Source organism: Dipodomys ordii, unplaced genomic scaffold, assembly GCF_000151885.1.
Source record: "Dipodomys ordii isolate 6190 unplaced genomic scaffold, Dord_2.0 Scaffold8, whole genome shotgun sequence".
Classification (NCBI taxonomy): domain Eukaryota; kingdom Metazoa; phylum Chordata; class Mammalia; order Rodentia; family Heteromyidae; genus Dipodomys; species Dipodomys ordii.
Window position 1 is genome coordinate 19,017,811 of NW_012267224.1, and position 20,304 is coordinate 19,038,114.

The following is a 20,304-nucleotide window of genomic DNA, read 5'->3' on the forward strand; positions in this document are numbered from 1 at the left end:
AGCTCTTCAGCTCAAGGCTAGCACTCTACCACTTGAGCCACAGTGCCACTTCTGGCTTTTTTCTTTTTGCTTATGTGGTGCTGAGGAATTGAACCTCATGCATGCAATTGCGCTCTACCACTGAGCCACCTTCCCATCATTCTTTAACTTGGGTTATTTACAGCTATGTTTTAAAATTTCTGAGCAGAAAGGTCTTTTTAAAAAAAGTTGACTTTCAACTGAACTCTATAGTAGGTTTATGGCCTGGTTAATTGTTACATCTTAATAATTGTTCCAGGTTTGCTTGGTAAGAATGTATAGTTTTAGTGGGTTAATATACCCAATAATCATTCTTGCTAATTCCGTTGCTCAACATCTACAGCCTTTTTTGCCTTTTTTTTTGTCTTATTAATGGGTTTATGTTTGGAAGGGGGATATGTGACGTATGTATTTAAATATCCTTATTATGCTGTCAGTTTCTCCTTATTCTGTCCATGCTCATTTATATATTCTGAGGGTAATTGTTGAAGTTCATAGGAGCTGGCTTTTGTTTTTAACAATAGTAGGATTAAAACTAGAGCCTGGCACATGCTACTCAAGCACTTTACCTCTTGAGCCACATCCCTCGTTTTGTAGGTGCTGATTTTGATATCACTAATCAAATCTTTTATCCTTTCCTAGTGATTTCCTTTTATCTTTACCAGCACTTTTTGTTGTGCAATCTAATTTGTCTAATAGTAATAGAACCATATCCATTTCCTTTTCTTAGTATTTGAACGTTATTTCTTTTTCCTTCCTTTTTCTTTCATTCTTTTAGTACTCTTATGGTGGGCTCTCTCTCTTATAAACCAATATGGCTAGTTTTGAAAATTCTACTCTTATCTTGTTTTGGCTTATAGTGGATAAACACAGTTCATGGTCATTTCTTTATTTCTTACTGTTCTATTTATTTCACCTTTTCTATGGTTGTTCTTTTAGCACAGAAAAGTATGTGGCTTTTTTCCTCCTGCTATGCCTTATCTTGGATTTTTTTGGGTCAAATCTAAATTTTCTAGTTCAATTTTTTTTCTATTCGAATTTGTACATTAAATACATCATGTTTATTCTTAGTGGCTACATTATACGTTTTATCTTGTATATTTTAAACTAATTTTTTAGCCTTCTTCATAAATACTAAGACTAAAAACATAACTATAGTACTTAAACTTCCCTTTCAACTTACATAGTGTTACTCTCCAGTATCTGAAGAAGTGCTGGTTTTTACTCATGTAATCACTGCTTTGCACTTCTGTTTTCCTTGCATCATAGACTTTATTCTTTTTTTTTTTTTTTTGGGTCCGGTTGTGGGGCCTGAACTCTGGACCTGGGTGCTGTCCCTCAGCTCTTCAGCTCAAGGCTAGCGCTCTACCACTTGAGCCACAGCACCACTTCTGGGTTTTTTCTTTTTGCTTATGTGGTGCAGAGGAATTGAACCCAGGGCCTCATGCATGCAAGGCAAGCACTCTACCACTAAGCTACCTTCCCAGCCCTCATAGACTTTATTCTGAGAGTTTCCACCTGCCTGATAGTTTACCTCAAATTTTTTTTTTTTACAAAGTCTAATCTGCTTGTTGAATTCTTTGTTTTTAAATTTTAGTTTGAATTTTTTTTGCTGGTTCTGGGGCTTCTGAGCCTCTTTGTGTTCAAGGCCTGCCCTCTACCACTTGAGACACAGCAATACTTCTGGCTTTTTTTTTTTTTTTTTGAGTAGTTTATTGTATATAAGCGTCTCACAGGGACTTTTCTGCACAGCTGGCTTTGAACTGCGATCCTCAGAACTCAGCCTCCTGAGAGGTAGGGATTATAGGAGTGAGCTGCCAGCGCCCAGCTTTGAAAATCTTGTATTGCCCTCATTCTTTTAAGGTACTTTTGGTATATAATCTAGATTGACAAGCTATTTTCAGTTATTAAAGATAACATTTAGTTATTGTCTCAATTCCATTACTGTTAAGTTAGCTATGAATTTAATCATTGGTTTCTTTGTGTATGGCTAGCTTAAATTAAAAAAAAAACAAAACTTGCCGGCTATTTTAAAGTATCATCTCTTTGTCTTTGAGTAACAGTTTTAGTACATTGTTTCTAGTTATAGATTTCTCACTAAAAAAAAAATCTTTTTTTAGGATTTGTTTGGCTCCTTGGCTACTGAAATCAGGGGACTAGTATCTTTCATCAGTTCTGGAAAACTCAGCATTTTGTATTAAGTTGCTTTTGTCCCACTTTCTTCTCTTCCTGGGACTTGGATTAGGTATATACAGACTTTTTTGTTCCGGCGTCCATGTCTATGTTTCTTAACCTCTTTTTTCATATTTTCCATCTCTGCTCCTTCTGTGATCAGAAACCAGACGAGATCGAGGAAAGGTAAATATGAAAGCCAGATTCACCCAAGAGGCAAGCGCTAATATTAGTTCTGGGATTCAGACACAAAGTCTTGAATCCAACCCAAGTTAAAAAAGTTGCAACTGAGATATTTTGTTAAGACAGACCTGTGGATGGATTAAACATACCTAGCTGACCTGCTGGCAGATATAAATCCAGATGCTGTATAAATGAAAACACCCTTAACATAAGGCCCAAGGATATCCATGTGTAATGTTTTAGCTAAATATAAGCCCATTAATAAAACACACAAATAAGCCTTTATGAATGAAAGCACAAATAATAAACTTACTTGGACATCCACAGACTTCATATGCTAGGATTTTTTTTTTAGTTTGCACTTAAAGTGTAATGAACACCTTGTTTTAATTTACTTGGGATCTAGTTTTATTTAACAAGAAGGCACTGTAAGACATCTAGTCTGTCATAGTAGTTAAGTAGAACCCTTTATAGTGAGATGCTTATTACTAGCTAAATTAAAGTCTTGAAATGACTCATGTTCCTAGGGGAATTTTTTTACAGAGCTTGAGAACATCTTTTCAAAGTTATTGAGACTGCTTTTTCTCAAGTTCATAAGGATTATATGGGATAATTAAAGAAATGGTAAATTAAGAAATCATGACTAGTCATGTGTCCATGGCTCATGCCTGTATTCCTAGCTATTCAGGAGGCTGAGATCTCAGGATCGTGATTCAAAGCCAGCCCAGGCAGAAAAGTCCCCGTGAGACACTTATCTCCAATTAACCACTCAAAAATCAGAAGTAGAGGTTTGGTCAAAGTTGTAGAACAGTAACTTTGAGCAGAAGAGCTCAGGGACAGCGCCCAGGTCCCGAGTTCAAGCCCTACAACTAACAATATAAAAGAAGAAAAAAGAAATCATGACTAAAATGAAAAAATAGATATCATATCTTAATAAACCCATTTTGGTATTCATTTTGGGGGACAGGGTTTTAGATAGGGTCTCACACTAGCTAGCCCAGGCTAGCTTTGAACTTGCCATGCTACTGCCTCAGCCTCCTGGGTTCTGGAATTACTGATATGTACCAACATGTTCTGATATATATTATATTAGAAATCACAGCCAGGTGCTGGTGGCTCATGCCTATAATCCTGGCTACTCAGGGGGCTTATATCTAAGGATCACTGTTCAAAGCCGTCTTGGGCAACAAAGTCTGTGAGACTCTTATCTCCAGTTAATCACCAAAAAAGCCAGAAGTGGAGCTGTGGCTCAAGTGGTAGAGCAGCAGACGTGAGTGAAAAAATAAAAGATCAGCTCCCAAGCCCCGAGTTCAAGTCCCACTATTGGCACACACATATACAAAAATGTATGATTAATGGGGTTGGGATAAAGTTCAGTGGTGGAGTGCTTGCCTTAGCATATGCAAAGTCCTGAGTTCAGCCCTCAGCACTGACAAGTATGAAAGAAATGTACTATTTTTCTGTTCTTTTTTTGAAACTTAATTATCAATATTTTTTCTGTGCTCTTCTTCCCTGGAATTTTCAGGCGTAATATTCATGGAGTAAGCAAAGAAAAAATCACAAGAATGTTGGAACACTATCAGCGCTTTGTTTCAGTGCCCATAATCATGAGTTCTTCAGTTCCAGAGAAGACTGAACGGATTGAGTTGTGTGCATATGCTTATGAGGATAGAAGTTCCAGGTTGGTTAAAGTGTCTTATTCATACAAATTTAATTTGAAACTTTTTTTTTTTTGCCAGTCCTGGGGCTTGAACTCAGGGCCTAGGCACTGTCCCTGAGCTTTTTGCTCAAGGCTAGCATTCTACTACTTGAGCCACAGCGCCACTTCTGGCTTTTTCTGTGTATATGGTACTGAGGAATTGTACCCAGGGCTTCATGCATGGTAGGCAAGCCCTCTACCACTAGGCCACATTCTCAGCCTCCGTTTCTTGTTTTTTTTTTTAATGATAACTTTTAGAGCTTGTGGAATCACTGCCAGTTAACTTTAAAAATAAGACAGACCTTTGTTGTTTGTACATTCTCACCTGGAGTTATCTGACAATAAACAAAATTAGAGGAAAAGTTTTTGTGGAAGATGAAAGATTTTCTATTAGGCTCAGGGTTTTGTAAGTCTATGAATATGCTATGAATACACTTACATGATGTCTTCTGTTATTCCAGTAACCTCCTTTTCTCCTTTGTTGTTATTCTGTATATACCCATATCACTTATTAATTTTCTAATGTTTTAGTGGAAATACTCTTTCACAATAGTATCATAGAAATTATTCACAGTATACTTTTATTAAGTAATATAAGTCAGAGCCCTTTGGAAGTTTGCAGTCCAGGAAACTACTTGTCAGCTTAGTGTCTTTATAACAAAATTCCTCAGAGGTTCTGCTACTTCCCAGTTGTGCCAGGGACCAGTACTTTGAGGCATGAGTTACTGAGAACCTTATCTGAGTCACAGCAGTACTGATTCTATTAAAATTGAAGAAGTGTGTAAAGAAGCACCTTTATGTAGAGAGTTCTTAATTACCTGTGTAGTATTATGGCAAGGCGTGGGGAGGCTGTGTTACGGATTTGGGTATGGGATATGGAAATTCACAAATGCCTTTTGGAAAGGCAAAGTTGAAAAGTGGTTAAGACCATAGACTGAAGGCATATTTTTGTTTTCTTCTTCCTTCCTCCTGTTCCTTTCCCTCCTCCTCTCTTCTTCTTGTTGTTGTTCAGTTGTTGTCCTTTTTTTTTTTTTTTGGTGCTGATCCTGGGGCTTCAACTCAGGGTTTTGGCACTGTCCCCAGCTTCTTTTCATCAATGCTAGTGCTCTACCACTTTGAGCCATAGTGCCACTTCTGGCTTTTTTCTGTGGTTAATTGTAGGTAAGAGTCTCATGGACTTTCCTGCCTGGGCTAGCTTTGAACTGCAATCCTCAGATCTGAAGCTCCTGAGTAGCTAGGATTACAGGTGTGAACCACCAGCACCCGGCTCATATTTTTGTTTTCTGAATTCAAATCATAAAGCTTGTAATCTTTGATAATTATAGAATCTCTGTATACTTCAACTTCTCATACCAGAATGGCACTAATAACACTCTGTTTGTAAGGATCTTACAAAGATTATAAATGAACACCTCAAAGGACCTAGAATAACATGGGCACAGACATAATGCTAGTCATGTGTAGTTTAGAAAGGTTTCATGGGAGCCGGGTGCTGATGGCTTATGCCTGTAATCCTAGCTGCTCAGGAGGCTGAGATTTGAAGATCACGGTTTAAGCCAGCCCAGGCAGAAAAGTCCCCATGAGACTCTTAACTCCAATTTACCACTCAAAAACCAGAAGTGGCTCTGTGGCTTAAGTGGAAGAGTGCTAGCCTTGAGCACTAAGAGGCTTAGGGACAGTGCTCAAGCCCCAAATTCAAGCCCCACAACCTACAAAAAGAAAAAAGGTTTCATAGGAGTTGCGACTTTGAGAATTCCCCGAATAAAGAAAGAAAGGAAGATAAATTGATACACTGAATAAAGAAAAATAGAAGTGGAAAGTATAATTGATAGGCAAAAGTGCTCTGAGTTTGAAAACAATATCCAGGGTGGTTTAATACCATTTCATATGTAACACATTAAAGGAAATCCTTTCCCTAATTTTTCTAAAGCAGGTCAATTCTGTTGATTGGATTTTTGTGACTATAATGGAAGCCCCTCTGTAACAAATGACAGATATAAAGGTGGATCTAGTCTAAACTTCAGTAAATATCAAAGAAACCAGGAGGGCAGACTCTTCTACTTTAATATTTAATGCATAATGGGCACCTTAACTGAAACTCTTGTGGTTACTATTCAGAAACAGTTTGCTTTGTGTATGCTTATAGTTTCTTAGGGAAAGATGGAGATTAGCTGCTATTGTTTTTTTGTTTTTGTTTTTTTTTTCAGTTCTACTCGGGGTTGAACTCAGGATCTTACACATGCTAGGCAAGTGTTCTACCACTATGCTTTGCCACTGAGCTTTATTCCCAGCCCAGCTTTTATAATCAAAAAGTAGTTTTTGTTTTTAAGATTTGTAGCCCAGTCTAGCCTTAAATTTGCTATGTTGCCTAAATTAGCTTGGAACTCACAAACCTCTCACTGAGATTACAAGTGTGTAATCTACTATACTGGCTCTTTCTTTTTTTTTTGGCCAGTCTTGGGACTTGACCTCAGGGCCTAGGTACTGTCCCTGAGCTGCTTTTTCTCAAGGCTAGCACTCTTAACATTTGAGCTTCAGCGGTACTTCCAGCCTTTTCTGTGTATGTGGTGCCAAGGAATCAAACTCAGGGCTTTTTTTTTTTTTAAACTGTATTTTTTTGCCTTTCTTTCTTTCTTTCTTTTTTTTTTTTTTGTACTGGGGATCGAACCCAGGATGTTGCACTTGCTAGGCAAGCGCTTTGCCACTGAGCTACATCCCAGCCCTCAAACCCAGGACTTTATACATGGTAGGCAAGCACTCTGTCACTAAGCCACATTTCCAGACCTGGCTCTGCCTTTTATAATTTATAATTTTGTAATGTTATTTATTAAAAATGTTTAGGATTGCTATCTTGCAGTTGAATGCTTCTTTAAACATAATATTAATGAATATAGTAAGAGACTTTCTTATGATACTTTTTAAAACATCTTACAGCCCAAGAGACAATGAAGATGTTACCTCTGAAAAAGAAGAAAATGTTTTATCCTCATCTTTGAAACACTTAGAATTAATTGAAGAGGAGAATCTTGAAGTGGCCAAAGAAAATGTGTTACCTGAGAATATGACATATCTCCCTAATGTAGATTTAAACAAAGGCAGAAAAGAAATAAGTGGTATGAATCAGAGTACACAGAGTGCTTTCATTCAGGAAGCTCCACACATGTATTTTCCTAACTCTGAAAGCAAAATTCAGGCAACAGACAGAAGTGAAGAAGAACAAGTAGAATTAACAGCTGAAAAAGCTAAAATTGATGCACACGGTCCTGTAGACAGAGCATCACTGAATATTTGCTGTGGGGAAAATAATCAAGAAGACACTGATCTTGCAAATACTATACCTGTTCAAAATGAAAAACCTTCACCTAGTGAGATATTAGAAGAACGAACAACAGTAAAGAAAAAACCCAATGGGAAACAAAAAAACAAATCAACTTTGGAAAAGCTTCCTAGACAAGAGCTATCAAATTTTGTTGGTGACTGGCCTGTTGATAAGACGATTTGTCAGAGGACAAAAAGGAATCGGAAAACTGAAAAAGCCTCATCTATACAAACTGACAAAAAGTATAATCGCCCTCAGTCACGCAGAGTATTAGATACTAATATATGTATGAATGCAGATCATATCCAACAACAAGGATCCCCACAGGAAATTGTAGAGGACAGCAGGAAGTCCCAGTGTGATGATCCCTCAGAATTCCTCAATAGCTGTCAATATGATTCTTATACAAATACTGAAAACAACTCATTTAGTATTGTGAGTGACTGGCCTTCATCTGCTTCTTTAGCTCAAAGAGAGCCAAGATCAAGAATATCGAAGGCTGGTTTAAGTGAACCTATCCTAGAATTTGGAACTAGCGACAGTATGAATGAAATATCCTTATACAGACCACGGGAGGTTTGTTGGGGCACAAGCCCTGAAGAACTGAAAACATTGGGTAGTCCCACTCTCCAAAGTTCTGAAATGCTATCCAGTGAAGTGACCCAGGATAATCAGCCTTGTCTAAGTAAAAAGATCCACAGGCACACACTGCCTCTTACTTTTACCAGTAGTGCAGCAACTATTCCTAGAGTAGTAGGACCACAGACTTCAGCTGAATTTCCAGGGGCATTGCCTAAAGGAGTCCCTGGAATTGAAGTAGGCATGTCTACACAGACTGAACCACAGGATTTTGCTCTCTTGTGGAAAATAGAGAAGAATAAAATCAGTGTTTCAGATTCGGTCAGAGTATTAGCAGGAAGATTGGATGGATTTAAACCAAAAACTTTCAATATTAACACAAAATCAAATGTGCAAGAAACAATTCCTTATAGGGTAATGTATGATAAAAGTACGTTTGTTGAAGAAAGTGAGCTTACCAGTGCTGATGAATCTGAAAATCTGAATATTCTTTGTAAACTATTTGGCTCTGTTTCATTAGAAGCCCTGAAAGACTTGTATGAGAGGTGTAATAAGGATATTATTTGGACCACCAGCCTTTTGTTGGATTCTGAAACGAAATTATGTGAGGATATGGAATCTGAGACTTTCCAAAAATCATATGATGACTCACAAGTTGGGCCTTTTTCTCTCGGTTTGAATTTGAAGGAAATTATTAGCCAAAGAGGAACTTTAGAAGATTCTAACTCTTCTGTGCAAGAGTTTAGTCCAGGAATTGGTATCAATAAATCTAATGCCCAAACCACCTGTGATGCAGAAAATGGGGACTTGGAGCTGGCAGGAACTATAACTCCTGAGAACTCTGGTGGCTTCATAGCAAGCATATTTCCTAATGCTGCTGTAGACAGGAACAGGAATAATGGGGTGCTTCCTAATAATCCAGGTTTATATAGCTTTAAGCAGTCTCTTCCAGCTACTCCAAAGTCCACTGCCTCTAAAGATGTGAATGAAATCCAGAATAATCTAGTAGCCACGGGGTCTGGAGATAGTATGTACTCATTAAATTTGTCAGATATCGTAAACTCTATAACAGGTACATCTGATCTTGAATTAAATGAAGAAGTTTATGTTACTGACTCTTTGGAAATGAAGAAAAATGAAAATCTCCCAAAGGATTATGTCAAATTGGCAAACACAGAGGAAGTTTTGAATGAAGATGAGCAGGAAATGGAGAAAGTTCTAGTGGCAGGAACTACTATGACAGCTGGAGTTAGTGAAGAAAACAAAAGTGACATACTGAATCCCACACCAGTGACAGCCAAGTCTCTGACCATTGACTGTTTGGAATTGGCTTTACCCCCTGAACTGGCTTTTCAACTCAATGAACTATTTGGCCCAGTTGGTATTGATTCAGGTAAGAAAAAAGTAAATTACCTATATGTTTGTTTGTGGTTGAATAAAACACAGAAGTTTCTGTTTCAATGACATCATTTCATGTTAACTGAAATGTGATAGTGTTGGGGGATTTCACACAAAATATTTTTTAGAGGATTTTTTTTTGGGGGGTGCCTTGGGCTTGAACTCAGGACCTGGCCACTTTTTTTGTGCTCAAGGTTAGCATTTTACCATTTGAACCACAGATTCACTTCTATGTTTTTTTTGGGGGTGGGGTGGGGTGGGGTGGTTAATTGGAGATAAGACTCTTAATGGACTTTTTTGCTTGGGCTTTGAGCCGTGATCCTCAGATCTCAGCCTCCTGACTAGCTAGGATCACAGTCGTGAGCCACCAATGCTTGGCAGACTCTGTTTTTAAAAGTAATTTGAAGAAATAGAGAATATATTTTATGTAGAGTTCTATATCCATCTCGTATATATTGATTTTTTTTGTATTTACCTCACTTTTACTTGCATATATGATCATTTTTTAGTCCCCTGATACATGTCATTCAGGTATATGTAAAGCATGAATTAAATTTTTTTTTGGGGGGGTCTGGTTGTGGGGCCTGAACTCTGGGTGCTTTCCCTCAGCTCTTCACCTCAAGGCTAGTGCTCTACCACTTGAGCCACAGCACCACTTCCGGCTTTTTTCTTTTTTTTTGCTTATGTGGTGCTGAGGAATTAAACCCAGGGCCTCATGCATGCAAGGCAAGTGCTCTACCACTGAGCCACCTTCCCAGTCCAATGAATTAATTTTTGAGAATATACTTTCTGAAAAATCTGTATATCAATGAAATATATTGAGAGTAAGGGTAATGAATAACAAATAGATTTATTATGAAATTTTATATATTATACCAATCAAGAAGTGTGAAAACAATGACATATAATACAAAAATATTCCAAGAGGTTTAGTAACTAGAAATGTTAGTAATTAAAAATACAGATTACTTTTCTATGTATGCTAGTTGACTGTATTTTCTGTAAAAGTATAATGAGTAATGATTATATTTTCTTTTCTTTCTCCCCTTCACAAGGGTCTCTAACAGTTGAGGATTGTGTGGTTCATATAGATCTCAATCTGGCTAAAGTGATTCATGAGAAATGGAAAGAATCTGTAATGGTTGGTAGGCTTCTTTGTATGAAGAGCTCTTTTTGTTTGCTTTGTCACCTTTGTTTTGTTGTAAAATCCACCATGTCATATGAAAGAGTTCTGTTGAGTTTTGACTTGAGAGTGAACATTCATTTCCCAATTCTCATAGATTATAAATTGTTTTTCTCTTTTAATATTTGAGATAGTTCTAGATAGTTCAAGTTATATAACTAGTGATGGAGCGCAATGTGATGGTAGATTTATTATTTTTTTTGGCCAGTCTTAGAGCTTGCACTCAGGGCCTAGGCACTGTCCCTGAGCTTCTTTTGCTCATGGCTAGCGCTCTACCACTTGAGCCACAGTGCCACCTCTGGCCTTTTCTGTGTTTGTGACACTGAAGAATTGGACCCAGGGCTTTATGCATGCTAGTCAAGTACTCTACCATTAAGCCACATTCCAAACCCTACATTTTTTTTTAAGGAAAAAAGTAATTTTTTTTTTTGTCGGTCGTGGGGCTTGAACTCTGGGCTTGGGCTCTGTCCCTCAGCTCTTCAGCTCAAGGCTTGCTCTACTGCTTGAGCCATAGCTCCACTTCCAGTTTTCTAGTGGTTTATTGGAGATAAGAGTCTCAAGGATTTTCCTTGCCCAGGCTGGCTTTGAACCCTGATCCTCAGATCTCAGCCTCCTGAGTAGCTAGGATTACAGGCGTGAGCCACCCACGCCCAGCTATTTTTCTTTTTCTTTTTTATTATTAATTCTCCAAAAGACTGTAATACTAATTGGTTAAATTTAAAATAATTAAAAAAAATCCAGCACAAGAGCTCTATAAGTAGAAAAAATATATATACATGTAATCCTACTTTGTAACTTCATCTAATTTTACTGTTTTACTTAGATTTAGTAAGATTAGCTCACATTTTTACAAAAAGAAAATGTAATATACAGTAAAACAGTGCAATTAACCTGTTTACTATCATCTGCTCCTTTGCCAATCTCTTGCTCTAAATTTTTGTTTAGGAGCGACAAAGACAAGAGGAGGTATCTTGTGGCAAGTTTGTGCAAGGTAAAGCATATATTGTTACTTTTAATGTCTTGATGTCGAACTTAGTGTGTTCTTTCTGTGTGTGTATGGTTGTTCTAGTACTGGGACTCAGCTTTTTTTCATTCATGGCTGAAACTTTCCACTTGAACCACACCAGGTCTCTTTGTGTATATGTGTGTGTATTTGTGTGTATGTGTACACTGGGGTTTGAACTTAGGGCCTTGCACTCTTCCTAGTGTTTCCACTCAAGGCTGATACTGCTTGCTTGCTTTCCTTTCTTTCCTTCCTTCCTTCATTCATTTGTTTGCTTCTTTCTTTCTTTCCTTCTTTCTTTCTTTTTTCCCTTCTCTCCCTCCCTCCCTCCCTCCCTCCCTCCCTCCTTTCTTTCTTTCTTTTTTTCTTTCTTTCTTTCTTTTTCTTTCTTTCTTTCTTTCCCTCTCTCTTTCTTTCTGTTTCTCTTTTTCTCTGTTTCTCTCCCTCCCCCTCTCTCTCTCTTTCCCTCCCTCCCTTCCTCCATCCCTCCCTCCCTCCCTCCCTTCCTCCCTTCCTGGTTGTGGGGCCTAAACTCTGGGCCTAGGCACTGTCCCTCAGCTCTTCAGCTCAAGGCTGGTGCTCTACCATTTGAGCCACAGCGCCACTTCCTACTTTTTCTACTTATGTGGTGCTGAGGAATCAAACCTAGGGCCTCTGAAATTCGAGGCAAACACTGAGCCACCTTCCCAGCCCAAGGCTGTTGCTGCTTGAACCACACCTCCACTTACAGCTTTTTGCTGGTTAATTGGTGATAAGAGTCTCTCTGATTACTGGTGTAAATCACTGGCTTACCTGATTATAGGATTATAAGTGTAAGCCACTGGCACTTGGCTTAATTCCTTACTTTGAATGTCAATATTTGTGCACCTCCAGTGAGTAATAGATTTATTAAAATATTGATCTCCTCAGTCTTTGGAGTAGTTAGGCAGAGCAGAGCAGAGCTGTTCCAATTGCTCATTTCCATTGGCTGTAACTTCTCTGGCCCCCATTGTCTTAAATACATGATGCCATTTTTATGTCTGTTTGACATGAAAAAGACTAAGAAGCTTTGAGTTGATGTATAGTTTTATATATATATATATATATATATATATATAATTGCTCATTTGAAATACTGTATTTACACATCATTTCTTGTGTACAGTTATATAGTGTATTTTGAAATTTCAGAGTTGAAATAGATTCACAAATGGAAGAGTTAAAAAAATCATATTTCTTTCACCTCTATACGGTAGATGTAACAGTGAATAATGTTTAGTTTGTACATGAATTAATGAGGATGTGCACTGTTTATATTGTTCTTGTAGATCCTTCTGTGGTTGGACATACTGAAAGTCCTGAGCAAAAATCATCTCAGAGAACTGGAAAAAAATTACTGAAGACTTTAGCAGTCCCTGAAATGCTACCCTTACTGGATCATTGGAATACTCAAACTAAAAAAGTCTCACTCAGAGAAATAATGTCAGAAGAAATTGCCTTACAGGAAAAACATGATTTGGTATGTTAGTAAGATACTAAACTGTTGTCTCTGACTCTAGCTGATTGTGTGTTGCTTACTTTGTGATTTTCATTACTTCTTTGTTTCCCAGACTGGACTTCATATTTAAACAGGTTGAAATTAATGTCAACACTGAAAAATGTTTTTAATATCTGAAGCTGGAGATTTTTGCTTCTAGGTTGATACTCTTTTATTTTGCAAGTGATCTGCAAAATTGTTCTTCATTGTTAACATTTACCTTTAATTTTTTACTTCTAGAAAAAAATGAAAAAGGATCTTCATTTAACTATAATTTCATACAGAAGTTACTAATGTATCTATTTTGTTATAAGTATATAGCCATCTCTGAAACAAAATTTTTACAGAAAATTTCAGAAACTTAAGAATTTGAATTTAAAAGGAAATATTCTTCCTTTTCTAACTTTCCAATTAAGTTCAAGTAGAAACTACTTTGAGATTTATTTACTTTTCTTTCTTTTTTCTTTCTTGTTGGTCGTGGGGCTTGAACTCAAGGCCTGGTTGCTATTCCTGAGCTCCTTTTGCTCAGAGCTATCACTCTACCACTTTGAACTACAGTGCCACTTCCAGCTTTCTGGTGGTTTACTAGAGATAAGTGTTTCATGGACTTTCCTGTTCAGATTGGTTTTCTCACTTTTTTTTGGTGGGGGGGGGTCCTTTGTGAGGCCTGAACTCTGGGCCTAGGCGCTGTCCTTCAGTTCTTCAGCTCAAGGCTAGCGCTTGCCACTTAAGCCACAGTGCCACTTCTGGCTTTTTCTGCTTATGTGGTGCTGAGGAATCGAACCCAGGGCCTTATGCATGCAAGGCAAGCACTCTACCACTGAGCCACCTTCCTATTCCCTCAGATTGGTTTTAAACTACAATCCTCAGGTTGGTTTTAAACTGTCACTAAGATTATAGGCATGAGCCTGGCTTACTTTCATTTCTTATTTCAACATTTAAATTTTAATCCATAAGTGAGTTTAATTTCTTTTCCATTTCTTTTTCTTAAACTTTTTTTTTGTTTTAAATTCTGACAGAATTAAAGAAATAAAACAGTCTAGGTTCCCATGGCTTATACCTATAATCTTTGCTACTCCAGAGATTGAGATTTAAGAATTGTGGTTTGAAGCTAACCTCAATATAATAATAAAGTTGCCACAAGTTTACGTCTAGATTTTTTTTGGCAGTTAATTGGAGATAAAAATCTCTTGGACTTTCCCTCTGGAGCTGGTTCCAAACTTCAATCCTCAGATCTTAGTCTCCTGAGTAGCTAGGATTATAGGCGTGAACCACCTATGCCAGGGCAGCCATATGCTGCTGTCGCTGCTGCTGCTGCTGCTGCTTTCTTCTTTCTGCTTCCTTTTTTTTCTTCTTCGTCTGTCATGGGCCTCGAACTCTGGGTTTGGGCATTGTCCCTCAGCTCTTCAGCTCAAGGATAGTGCTTTACCATTTGAGTCACAGCACCACTTCCTGTTTTCTGGTGGTTAATTGGAGATAAAAGTCTCACTGATGTTCCTGCCTGGGCTAGCTTTGAACCTTGACCCTCAAGATCTCAGCCTCTTGAGTAGCTAGGATTGCAGGCCTGAGCCACTGGTGCCTGGCTCATCTTTTGCTTCTTATTGAAGCCAAGCTAACCCTAATGTGAGCCTTGGATTCCAATAGACACAACTTTATATTCTTCTTAAACTTGTGAATAGAACCAAAGTCTTATTTCATGGACTGCAACATTTCTTTGTGTTCTCTATCACTAGAGCTCAGATCAATTCAGAAAATGCTATGGTGGATATGACCTCCACCAGTAAACTTGAGTTGTCCAGCTGTGTGATCTGGAGTCTAATGTGTAGCCTCAGGCAGACTGGTGAGGCTGTGCTTCTGCTGGAGCCCAGACCCACAGCTCTTGGGCTAGCTTCCTACCAGTACCGCATGCCATCTGGTACCACATGTTGCTGGCACAACTGTGCCTCCCACCCTTAGATTCCTCAGTGCCAGAGAGAAAATTACTTAATGTTTTCCCTTCAGTCTTTGTACTCAGAAAAATATACCTTGTTTATCTTTTTTTTTTTGTCAGTCATGAGGTTTGAACTCTGGGTCTGGGAGCTGTACCTGAGCTCTTCAGCTCACTCTGCCACTTGAGCTACAATGCCACGTCTGGTTTTCTTATTGGAGATAAGAGTCTTGTGGACTTTTGTGGGCTTTCCTGCCTGGATTGGCTGTGAACCGCGATCCTCAGATCTTACCTTCCTGTGTAGCTAGGATTACAGGCGTGAGCCACCAGCACCAGGCTCACCTTGTTTATTTTTTGAGCAAAGAACATGAAAGAAACTTTTATGTAGAGTGTGTGATATAATTAATTGAATAATTATAATAATTGTAAAATTAATTGTAATTGTAAAATTATAAGGTCATTAGTTTTCAGTCCATAATTTAAAAAAAAAAGGTGCTGGTCCTGAGGCTTGAACTCAGGGCCTGGGCACTGCTTGAACTTTTTTTGCTCAAGGTTAGCGCTCTACCACTTGAGTCACAGCTCAAAAAAACTTAAGAAGCCGGGTGTCAGTGGCTCACGTCTGTAATCCTAACTACTCAGGAGGTTGAGATCTGAGGATCATGGTTCAAAGCCAGCCCGGGCAGGAAAGTCCGTGAGACTCTTATCTCCAATAAACCACTCGAAAACTGGAAGTGGTGCTGTGGCTCAAGTGGTAGAGTGCTCGCCTTGAACTGAAGAATGCAGGGACAGTGCCAAGCCCAGAGTTCAAGCCCCACCATGGACCAAAATAACAACAAAAACAAAAACAAAATGTTTAGCCGGGTGCCGGTGCCTCATGACTGTAATCCTAGCTACTAAGGAGGCTGAGATCTGAGGATCACGGTTCCAAGCCAGACTGGGCAGTAAAGTCTGTGAGACTCATCTCCAGTAAACCACCAGAAAACTGGAAGTGGCACTGTGGTTTGAGTAGGAGAGCGCTAGCCTTGAATTGAAGAGTTCAGGGACAGTGCCAAGTCTCAGAGTTCAAGCCTGACTACCAAAAACAAAAACAAAAAGCAAACCAGAAACCAAAAAACAAAACAAAACCAAAAACCCCCAAAACCAAAACTTTAAGTTTTTTGCTGCTGTATTGGAGATAAGAGTATCACAGACTTCTTGCCTGGGCTGGCTTCAAACTGTGATCCTCAGATCTCAGCCTTCTGAGTATCTAGGATTACAGGTATGAGCCATAGTACCTGACAATTTCATTTAATTTTTGAGATAGAGTCTAACCATGTAATCCAGGCTGGCCTCAAACTTGTGATCCTCCAGCCTTAGCCGCTGAGTACTAGGATTGCAAATGTGTATCACCATGCCTAACTGGTGTGGAGGTTTTAGAGATCTCAAGTATGAATTGTGAAAAAGAATTCTGATAGTTATTTTAGACTAAATATATTTGTGGAAAAACTCTAATTGACATGTTGAATTGAATCTCCTTTGTACAGTTAAACATTTAAAACAACTTAAAAAATTACGCATTTTAAGATTTCCTTTCTATCTGAATTTGTACCTTCTTTGTACTTTATGGTTTTACCCATTGAGGAGAACATGTTTTTGAGGATATTTGTGGAATCACAGAGTGTCTGTTTTGTGAGGACTGTGGGAGAAATTTCTTTTAGATCTCAGTACTTTTTCTGAGCCACTGGTTTGTTTTTATTTTGTGGACACTGAAAATCTTTGTTTCCCCCTTTGCTTTGTTCACTAAGGGACTCAGAACTAAATTGGTGGCCCACTTTTAGCAATTGTACAGGATTTTATGGCATGAGCAGTGTTCTGACAAATGCTTTGTTAGGCAGTTTTGTTGTGTGAAGATGACACAGTACTTTGATAATCCTAGATAGTACAGCCTGCTACACCTATAGAGCACATTTTATGTGTGCCTATCGCTGATCACAGTGTTCTTATGTAGTACTTGGACTAGCTATAGATAGTTATCTTCTGTCCTTTTTATGTATTGTGATCAGATGTTTGGTTGTATGTAGGTATGTGCGTTTATATATACATGCACATGTGTGCATCTGTGTGACTGTATGCATAGGTGTATATTTATGAGCAGCTTTGTGTACTTGGCAAAACATGGATATAAATAGTATACAAATACTTACACTACAAACTTCAGCCTTTTAACCAGTGAAGAAAGGCTGGCTTATAAAATGTTAGTCTTTTTGCAACAGAATAACCAGCTTTTGTTCAGCATTATTTTATGTTTCATCTTAAAGGTGCTTTTTATGTTTCTGTTTTAGAAAAGGGAGACACTTATGTTTGAAAAGGATTGTGCCACTAAGCTAAAGGAGAAGCAGCTCTTTAAAATATTTCCAGCCATTAACCAAAATTTCCTAGTGGACATTTTCAAGGATCACAAGTGAGTCCTGGGAGTGGAAAGTTTGGCTGTAGTTTCTACTCTGATATCGCTGGTGGATATACCAAGCTATTATTTTTCTGATAAAAATAATGTGATGTATATAATATAGGTGTATATGTACAGAAAGTGAGCAGTTTCTGACAACTTATGATTCTTCTTGATTTTTCTTATGTATGTACTAATATGTGTGCATGATACTTATTTTTTATGTGCATATACATATATGCATTTTATTTAAAAAGTTGCTTTTTATATACTGATTTTGTAGTTTTGCTGGTAGTTTATCTTCCTATCTATACATAATGATCTGATCTTGCTTTAAATATTTAAGTATTCTATAGTAGGAAAGTACCATGATTTATTTAAATTTTCCTCTTTTTATGGATTTTAAAACTGTTGGAAAGATTGGCAATCATAACTACAACTGCTAGTTTATATATGTACATTGAAAACTTTCCTTTAATAAAAGTGTAACCTTCCTGGATATTAGAAATTAAGTTTTTACCAGTCTGATGAGAAAAATATTTTTTTAAATTTTTGTTTTTCTGATAAATGTGAAGCCTTAATACCCTCCTCCCCCCCATCAGTTGCTCATTTTTGCCAATTTTTCTCTTTCTAGACTTGAGGGCTCTTTAGATATCATGCACAGTCTTTGTTAAGATAGAGTACAGTTATTTTTCCTGCTGTAATGATAATCTCTAACTTATGATGTACACATTGATTGCTTTTTTTTGGTGGTATTGGGAAGTTAACTTGCTAGTCAGGTGCTGTGTCACTTGTACCACTGAGCCACACCATCCCCCAATCCATACATATATATTTTTTGTCAGTTGTGGGGCTTGAACTCTGGGCCTGGTCACTGTCCCTGAGCTCTTTTTGTTCAGGGCCAGCACTCTACCACTTTGAACCACAGCGTCACTTCCAGTTTTCTGATGGTTAATAAGGAGATAAGAGTTTCTTGGACTTTCTTGCCCGGGCTAGCTTTGAATCATGATCCTTCGATCTCAGTCTCTTGAGTAGCTAGGATTACAGACGTGAGCCATCAGTGCCTGGCTTCATATATCTCTCTATTTAAAAAAAAATTGTTATGAAGGTGATGTACAGAGGGATTACAGTTACATAAGTCAGGTAAAGAGTACATTTCTTTTTGGACAGTGTTACCCCTTCTCTCCCAGTTTTTCCCTCCTATCTGCTCACAAGCTGTACAGTTCATTTTCAACAGTGTCCAGTGAGTACCACTGCTGCATTTTCATATATATTTTTAATTCATGTATTTTAGCAGAAAATCTTGTTCTTATTCTTTGTGAACTTTATGTCTTTAGTTTTAGTCTTATTTTGTATTATCCAAAGATTAAATAATATTTCCTTTTTTGGTATAGGTCCTAGGGCTTGAACTCAGCGCCTGGGCACTGTCCCTGAGTTTTTGTGCTCAAGGGTGGTACTCTAACACTTGAGCAGTAGTTCCACTTCTGGCTTTTTTTGTGGTTAACTGGATGGAGATAAGTATCTCACAGCCTTTCCTGCCCAGCTTGGCTTCGAACTAGGATCCTCAGATCTTAGTCTCCTGAGTAGCTAGGATTATAGGCATGAGCCACCAGTACCCACTTTCTTTTAATAAGCAAAAATTTCGAATAGACCTAGCATTTTTTATATGTGTATCTGAAGTAGAGACTTATAAGTGAAATTAAAGGTTTACCTTCATTATTTTCCTAAGTGATTAACAGGATGAATGTATTGTCTTAATTCACTGACAAAAAATATACCAACTGTTTATTGGGTCCTGAGTTGCCACTATGTTGTTTTAAATATTGTTTTTTGACCGTAGGGACCTGCTAGCTAGACTGTGCTGGCCTGGAAGTTGCTGTGTAGACCAGCCTGGCCTAGAACTTGAGATCCTTTTGTCTCAGGCTGTCCATGTCTGTACCACCATGTCCAGCTGAATAGTGTGCTTGATGTTTGATGTATTAGACATGCTTTTACTTTGAATAATATATACTTTTTCTTGTTTTTAGTCCAGATCTCTCTAAGCCCAGACTGTCTTGGAACCTGTCTGTTGTCCTCCTAAGTCAGCCTTACGAGTGTACTAAGATTATAGGCACAGGCCTATATGTGGCCATGTATATATAAATTTTTATTTTTCCTGTAGTAGTATGGTTTGAACTCAGGACCTTGTATTTGGTAGGCAGGTACTCTACCACTTGAGCCCTTTTTACCCTGTTGCTTTAGTTATTTCTTTAGATTAAGGTCTTGCTTTTTGCCTAGATGGGTATGGACTATGAGGCTCTTATTTAAGTTTCCCATGTAGTTCAGGTGGCAGTTTTGTGTGTACCTTGTCCACATTATTTATTGATTGAGATGGGGGTTTTGTGAACTTCTCACCCAGGCTGACCTTGGACTGTGGTCTTCCTAATCTCTGCCACTTGAGTAGCTAAGATTAGAGGCATGCTGGCTACTATGCTGGCTTAATATGTATGTTCGTTGTTGTTTGTGGTCCCCAGGTCTGGACTTAGGGTCTCATGCTTGGTAAGCAGGGGCTTTACCAACTTTCAGGTCTCACTCCCAACTCTCAATAGATTCTTTTTTTTAAATTTATTTTTATTTTTTGTCGGTCATGGGGCTTGAACTCTGGGCCTGGGCGCTTGAACTCTGGGCCTGGGCTCTGTCCCTCAGCTCTTCAGCTCAAGGCTAGTGTTCTACCACTTGAGCTACAGGTTTTCTGGTGGTTTATTGGAGATAAGAGTTTCATGGTCTTTCCTTCCCAGGCTGGCTTTGAACCCTGATCCTCAGATCTCAGCTTCCTGAATAGCTAGATTACAGGTGTGAGCCACTGGCACCTGGCTCAATATATACTTTTTTTTTTTTTTTTT

General features: G+C 38.2%; 1 protein-coding gene across 4 annotated transcripts in view; it reads left to right on the forward strand.

Annotated features, from left to right (window-relative positions):
- N4bp2 (NEDD4 binding protein 2) overlaps positions 1–20,304 on the forward strand; it is a 53,871-nt gene that overhangs the window by 14,962 nt on the left and 18,605 nt on the right. For all 4 annotated transcript variants that reach the window (XM_013009153.1, XM_013009151.1, XM_013009152.1 and 1 more), the window contains exons 6-11: positions 3,899–4,054; positions 7,007–9,363; positions 10,424–10,509; positions 11,497–11,542; positions 12,862–13,052; positions 17,319–17,437. In XM_013009153.1, the coding sequence (XP_012864607.1) occupies positions 3,899–4,054; positions 7,007–9,363; positions 10,424–10,509; positions 11,497–11,542; positions 12,862–13,052; positions 17,319–17,437 (2,955 nt within the window). The remainder of the gene's footprint in view (positions 1–3,898; positions 4,055–7,006; positions 9,364–10,423; positions 10,510–11,496; positions 11,543–12,861; positions 13,053–17,318; positions 17,438–20,304) is intronic.